General features: G+C 39.2%; 1 protein-coding gene across 1 annotated transcript; it reads left to right on the plus strand.

Annotated features, from left to right (window-relative positions):
• Positions 1-1,039: 1,039 nt before the first annotated feature.
• On the plus strand, positions 1,040-1,855 carry LOC135646020 (ethylene-responsive transcription factor ERF096-like). The gene has a single exon (XM_065165076.1). It carries the CDS (start codon positions 1,042-1,044, stop codon positions 1,420-1,422), a length of 381 nt encoding a protein of 126 aa, XP_065021148.1. The 5' UTR covers positions 1,040-1,041; the 3' UTR covers positions 1,423-1,855.
• Positions 1,856-7,643: the final 5,788 nt, after the last annotated feature.

Genomic DNA, 7,643 nt, shown 5'->3' on the forward strand with positions numbered 1-7,643 from the left:
CAGGTTGTTCAAATCATTAAAACGCATGTTGCTTCACATGTTCTTCAATCGGCATGGCCCTCATTTTCCATGCTTAATCGTTGGATGCCCATATGGCCCTAAAATAGGCATGTACTTTGTGCTTTGAACAGTAAGTGTTTTAATGTGAGCATTTGAGATGCAGCGTTTAAGCTCATAGTATGATATCGAGGACTCCGACATGGATTTCAGAGCTAAATTATATCTACGAAAAATAAAAGGACTAAAAAACTTAGGTCCTCGTCAATTGCATATTTACGGTCATAAAATAATGGTCAAAAGCCCGAGATAAGGCAGCTTGGTAGTGTCAATCCCGCCCATCGAAGTCAATCAATCTAAGCGTAGAAGAAAAGAGAACGCTGCCGCCAACGGTGGACGGACGTGAGAACGCCAAGTGGTTGGTCGGACAAATTAGCAACATATACTTGCCATGCTGGTGTTGACCAAATGTCCACAAGTTTATCCTACCATCTCTGCGCCTGCCGATTGCATTTAAATCAGATTAAAAAAATATTTATTTATTGGATTCTATATCAATATAAATAAATAAATAAATAATCGATATCCAAACTACTCCCCAAATAGTTAGAACTTAGCTGATTGTTGTTGTATTCGAGTCCATTATGAACCGAGTAAAATTTTAATCATTAATTTTTATCAACTAAGCTATAATCAATATTTGTATTTTCTAATATAAAACTAAAATTCATATATTCCGATCCGAAACATCATTCTGACTATTCCAAAATACATCCAACAAAAACCCGACTCTCTGTCTCACTCACTCTTCTCTTCTGTCGCAAATCTTTAAACCACACGTGGGAGTCTACAAACCTTCTCCCTCCGGTGGGGAGGATCCGCTGCAAATTTTTGCTTTACAATCCGACTCTACGCTTAAATACGAACGGTCCAACCGTCATCCCACTAATACAATAGTTGGAGCGGATCCCAAGCCTTTGTTTAGATGCCTCGGGTTTAAACCTCCACGACACCTCGGAGCCGCCTTCCTTCGCCTCTCTACTCATGGAGGAGGGAGGAGAGCCGCAGGAGGGCGAGACGAAGTACCGTGGCGTACGGCGCCGGCCGTGGGGGAAGTACGGGGCCGAAATCCGCGACTCCACCCGGCACGGCGCCCGCGTCTGGCTCGGCACGTTCAACACCGCCGAGGAAGCCGCCCGAGCCTACGACAAGGCCGCCTACGAGATGAGGGGCGCCGTCGCCGTCCTCAACTTCCCCAGCGAGGCCCATTCCCGCGGCACCTCCTCCTCCTCATCATCATCTTCTTCGTCCTCCACGAGGGGAGCTCGTTCGAGCGCGGAGAAGCAAGTGATCGAGCTCGAGTATTTGGATAACAAGGTGCTGGAGGACCTTCTGGAGTCCGGCGAGAAGAGCGACAAGAAGTGAAGGCTTTGGAGTTAGCTGCGCTGTAACCGTCGAGCGTTTTTGGGATGTGAACGCCTGAGAAGAAGTGAACTTTCTTCGTACTGCCTCATTTTTGGTGTGTGTTGTTTAGATTTCATGAAGCGTGTGCAGTAAACGAATGTTTGTGTACAGAGGAGGAAGTCTTGGCTTTTGCGGACTACAGGAGAAAGTACAGTTAGAGAAGAAACTTAAAGAGAATTTGAAGGTCGTATGTTTGTTCGACAGAGACGTGTGCTAACAAGTATTTCGTTGTGATGGACTCCACTGAAGATAGATATCAAATGTGAACAGTTACTACTCGAGGAGTTTGGCTGATGTGTACAAGTCGTCATTACTTTGTAACATTTGGGTCCAAAAGTGTACTTCCTCTTCAGCAGCACCTGAATATATAATTTTTTACTTCGATTAAAGTTCATTTTAATCCTGTAATTTTAACCATAAATCTTTTAAATCGTTATCATTTATTCATATCTAAAATAACCTTTATGTTTTAAAAAATATATCATATAAATTCTTCCATCATGTCTAAATTAACAAATATTAGAATAGTACTATGATAATTTATAATAAATTATTAATATAATGATACTTATAATTTAAGTTTAAAAAATGAGTTAAGATCTATTTTAGTCCTTGTGATTTTGGTCATCAACCTCTTAAGTCTTTATGATTTGCTCGTGTCTAGAATAACCCATATATTTTTAAAAATATAGTATATAAGTCCCTCCCGATAAGTCTGAGTTAATAGATGTTAGAGTCTTCTTATGTGGCATACTAACTCACAATAAATTATTAATATAATGATACATATAATTTAAGTATAGAAAAACTAAGACCACCATTAATAGTGGGAGGAGGTATTATTGTGGAAGTGACTACCAACAATAGTACTGAGCTGTTGCTACCTAGTAGGGTGTCATAGGCATGCAACCTCTTCCGCACTGATGATGAGCTCAAGAGTTTTCGATCTTGCCTCAAGTGGATATACATCAACAAATTCGATGCTAGGCATGCAATAGTCTCCTGGTCCCTCTTCCTCCTTCTAGGCATTTTCGTCCCCATCGCCTCTTACTTCATCCTCTTTTGCGCCCCCACTCGTTGCTTCTATGACATGGTGTTAAAGCTAGCCCTAGAAAATTTACCAAAGGGTAATTTTGGTAACCCAACAAAGACAATAAAGCGAAAAGATAAAAGCGATAAGAACACTAGATTTACGTGGTTCGGTCAATTAACCTTGACCTACATCCACGGACGAAAGAGGAGCAAATCACTACTATAAAAGAAACTATTACAAATGCCTTAGGAAGATGTTCCTAGGCCATAAAACACCCGAAAATACTAAACAAGAAAAAACCCAAAGTATAAGCCCAGACTATTTAACTGAGTGTGGACTTAAACCCAAAGCAAACACTTAGGTTTTTCTTGTGGTGCTTCTGACTTCAAAGCCCAGACCCTTATTTATAGTTCCAATACGAGACAACAAGTTTGATTTTCCCGATGTGAGACTATGAGACTTGCCAAACTAACAAATCTCCAACTTGGCATGTCCCAATAAAACTTGCTCCACCTTTTTTCATAAAAGCCCTAACGGGCAATTACCAATAATGAACACCAACCAAGTCCAAGCATTGCTTGAACTTGTAAACCGGAAGAGGCTTCGTAAGCATATCAGTTGGATTGTCATTCGTATGAATTTTCTGAACAAGAACCTTTCCCTCGGCAATAGTATCCCATTTGCATCCAACAATTTTTTTATCCGAAGGCGGCTTCACAAGATCCCAAGTTCTATTCTGATGGAGAGATTCAATTTCTTCATTCATCACAATTAACCACTTAGCGGAATTATCACAAGAAACTGCATCTGCGTAGGAAGTAGGCTCATCAACTTCACTTGTTTCTTCTACAATAGACAAAGCATATGCAACCAAATTTGCATATCTTTGTGGTGGTCGAATATCTCTCCGTGGTCTATCCTTGGCTATGGAATATTGCTCTTCCTTTGGATCATCTGCGTCAGTAGACTCGGGACCACCTACTGGCATTCTTTGAGTAGAAGAGTTCGACTTAAAAGAATTAGAACTACCAATCTCAAGCTCCACCTGCTTCTGCGCACTATCATTTGTACAACTAGTAGAATCCTCTTTGGAAGATAACATAAACAATTCATCAAAAGTAACATCTCTACTAATTATAAATTTTGGAGATTTTGGATCAGAACACCATAATCTGTATCCTTTCACCCCAGAAGCATACCTAAGGAAAATATACTTTTTCGCTCAAGGCTCTAATTTTCCTTCATTTACATGCATGTATGCTGGACACCAAAAAAATTTTAAATCAGAGTAATCAACAGGAGTACCTAACCAAACTTCCTCCAGAGTTTTAAAGTTAAGTGCTACAGAAGGAGTGCGGTTGACAACGTAACAGGCCATATTAATTGCCTTTGCCCAAAAGTCCTTTATCAACCCTGTATTTGAGATCATACACCTTGCTCTCTCCAAGAGTGTTCTGTTCATACGTTCGACCACACCATTTTGCTGAGGCGTCATCCTAACAGTGTGATGCCGAATAATTCCTTCATTTTTGTAAAATTCATTAAAGTCACCTTCACAAAATTTCATGCCATTATCTGTTCAAAGCCGCTTAATCTGTTTACCTGTTTGTTTCTCAATCAAAGCCTTCCATTGTTTAAAGGTTAGAAAAACATCATTTTTATGCTTCAGAAAATAAACCCAAACTTTCCTGGAATAATCATCAATGAAAGTCAACATATACCTGGCACCACCCTTAGATTGAACATGAGCTGGACCCCAAAGGTCTGAATGAATATAGTCAAGAGTACCTTTTGTTTTGTGAACTGCCGGAGAATTGAGACTAACTCTTTTCTGCTTTCCAAAAATGCAGTGTTCACAAAAATCTAGTGGCCCAGTACTCTGTCCGCAAAGTAGACCCCTTTTGCTCAACATGTTCAAACCTTTTTCGCTCATATGACCCAAACACATATGTCATAATTTGGTGATATCAGAATCAAACAATGATGATGACGAGACTACAACTGAGCCTATGACAATAGTTCCCTACAAAATATATAAGCTACCAGATCTGTAAGCTTTCATAACAACAAGAGCACTTCTAGAAACTTTCATAACTCCACCTTTAGTTGTGTATTTACACCCAAGGGCCTCTAGGGTGCCTAAAGAGATGAGATTCTTTTTTAAATCAGGAACATGTCTAGTGAGCGTCCTCACAATACCATAATGCATTTTAATTCGAATTGTTCCTCTACCAACAACATCATATGCTGCATTATTGCCCATCAAAACAATTTTACCATTATTAGATTCATATGTAGAAAACAAATCTCTATTAGGAGACATGTGATCAGTAGCAGAGAAAATATTTCCAACATTCTCATTAGTTGCTACACTAGCTTCAGCGGATTTAGTAGTTTTCTCAACAATTTTTTTCTTTTGCTTTAATTTATTTTTCAATTTAAAGCAATCAACCTTAATGTGCCCTATTTTATGACAATATTTGCATTCCAAATTTCTATGTCTGGATTTAGATCTATATTTAGCTCTACTACTATCAAATTCTCTTTTATTTATTCTCCCTCTAACAACCATACCTTCAGCTTGATTCTCTCTACTTTCCCCAGTGATATCTCTATCTATCTGCTCCTTAGATTTTAGTACAGATTTAATTTCTTGATATGAAATTGTTTCTTTTCCATAAATCATAGTTTCACAGAAATGCTTAAAAGATTGGGGAAGAGAACACAAAAGTAACAAGGCCTTATCCTTATCATCAATTTTTGCATCTATATTCTCCAAATCTATGATCAAGGAATCAAATTTATCAAGATGTGAGAGTATAGATGTACCTTCAGTCATCCGAAGCATATACAAACTCTGCTTTAAATAGAGACGATTCTCTATTTTCCTCTTCATATATAAGGCTTTAAGCTTGTCCCACATGCTCTCCCATAAAACCTCGTCAGAGCAGGAAATTTAGAATAATGTTGGATCGGGCCTTCTTATCCATACCCGCAAAATCTTCCTTTGACGTACCATCTGGAATGTTCTCAGCTCCCTGAAGTGCCAATTCAACTCCGTCTTGAATCAGAATGGCCTCTATCTTGAGTTGTCACATGCCGAAGTTGACATTTCTGTTGAATTTCTCGACAACGATATTTGTTATTGTCATTGTTGCCAAAAGATCCCAGAACCAGGCTCTGATACCAGTTTGTTAGAACTAGTCCCAGGAAATTTACCAAAGGGTAATTTTGGCAACCCAACAAAGACAATAAAGCGAAAAGATAAAAGCGACAAGAACACCAGATTTATATGGTTCGGTTAATTAACCTTGACCTACATCTACGGATGAAAGAGGAGCAAATCACTACTATAAAAGAGACTATTACAAATGCCTTAGGAAGATGTTCCTAGGCCATAAAACACCCGAAAATACTAAACAAGAAAAAACCCAATGTATAAGCCCAAACTATTTAACTGAGTGTGGACTTAAACCCAAAGCAAACACTTAGGTTTTTCTTGTGGTGCCATTTGTGGTGCAACTTGTGGTGCTTCTGACTTCAAAGCCCAAACCCTTATTTATAGTTCCAATACGAGACAACAAGTCTGATTTTCCCGATGTGGGACTATAGGACTTGCCAAACTAACACATGGTAGTCCAACTCTCCCTCACCTCCGCCTCCGGCCTCTCATACTTCTACATCTTCATGAGGAAGGTGGTTTGTAAGGTATGGTGGTGCTCGTCGGGATTGGAGCAGGTGTCGTTCATAGTGGCGAGTAGCATCGTGACAAGCAACGTGATGGCATGTACCCTGGAGTTAGCGAGTGGCATCCGGTAGATCCAGCTCACCAGCTACAGGGCGCATGTCACCACGGTGCTGCCCGCCACCATGAACGACACTCATTCTAATCTCGACGAGTACCACCATATCTTGTAAGCTATCTCCCCCGCAAAGCATAGCATCATGAAGACGAAGAGCAAGTGGAAGAAACAGTTGAGCTGGTTCATGTAGCCCTCTGAGACCCGCTCGCTCTCCTCGACCAGCTTATCGAGGAAGAGGAAGCGGCGAATGAAGGCGGAGAGACAAAGGTAGGAGAGGCCGAAGGCAGATGTGAGAGAGAGTTTGACTACCATGTCGTAGACGTGACAAGTGACGACACAAGAGAGGACGAAGTGGGAAGCGATGAGGATTAATATGCCCAGAAGGAGGAAGAGGGACTAGGAGACCATTGTGTGTTTAACGTCAGACTAGTCGACGCGCATCCAACTAAGGCAAGATCGGAAACTCTTGAGCTCGTCGTCAACACGGGAGAGCTGTGTGTGTATGACACCCTGTTAGGCAATGACAGCTCGGTGCTACTGATGATGGTTGCTTTCACGATAACGCCTCCTCTTGCCAATGATGGAAGTCTCAATTTTTTAAAAAACTTAAATTATACGTATCATTATATTAATAGTTTATTATGAGTCAACGTGTAACATGTCATATAAGTAGGATCTAATGTCTATTAACTCAAACTTGATAGGAGTAGTTTATATGCTATGTTTTTTAAAATATATGAGTTATTCTAAACACGGGCTAAAATAAATCTTCACTGATTTTTTAAACTTAAATTATATATATTATTATATTAATAATTTATCATGAATCAACATAATTCTAACGTCTATTAACTCAAACTTGCAGGAAAAAAATTATATACCATATTTTTAGAAATATAAAAGTTATTTTATATACAAATAAATCATAAGGACATAAGATATTCATGACAAAAATAATAAAGGTTGAAATAAACCTTAACCCTTTTTTTTTTCTTTGCATGATGTGATTATTGCTATATTGTGGCGTGTGTGTTGAAGTCATTGAGGTTATTCGTCTAAGTTTCGTTGTACCACTCAAAATAGAAATAGTCTAATATTTATACGAGAGAGAAAACTATACATGGATACACAACCAAGGTCAATTTAGAGAGAGAACGCACCCTGCACAATGGTTTATTGAGCAACAAGAACTTATGAATCGAAAGTATCAACGAACTTAATTGATAAAGAATAATGTATTACGAGATACTGAGTTCGAATCCAGTCTTCTGTTAAAAAAGATCAAACAAAACTCACTAGCTCTGCTGCAGGTGAATCTCCATTTCACCATGCAGTAGCTTTGATGT

This window comes from Musa acuminata, chromosome BXJ1-4 (assembly GCF_036884655.1).
Source record: "Musa acuminata AAA Group cultivar baxijiao chromosome BXJ1-4, Cavendish_Baxijiao_AAA, whole genome shotgun sequence".
In the NCBI taxonomy this organism is placed as follows: domain Eukaryota; kingdom Viridiplantae; phylum Streptophyta; class Magnoliopsida; order Zingiberales; family Musaceae; genus Musa; species Musa acuminata.

Coding starts and splice junctions, on each gene's coding strand:
- LOC135646020 (XM_065165076.1), top strand. CDS start 1,042: ATGGAGGAGGGAGGAGAGCCGCAGGAGGGCGAGACGAAGTACCGTGGC.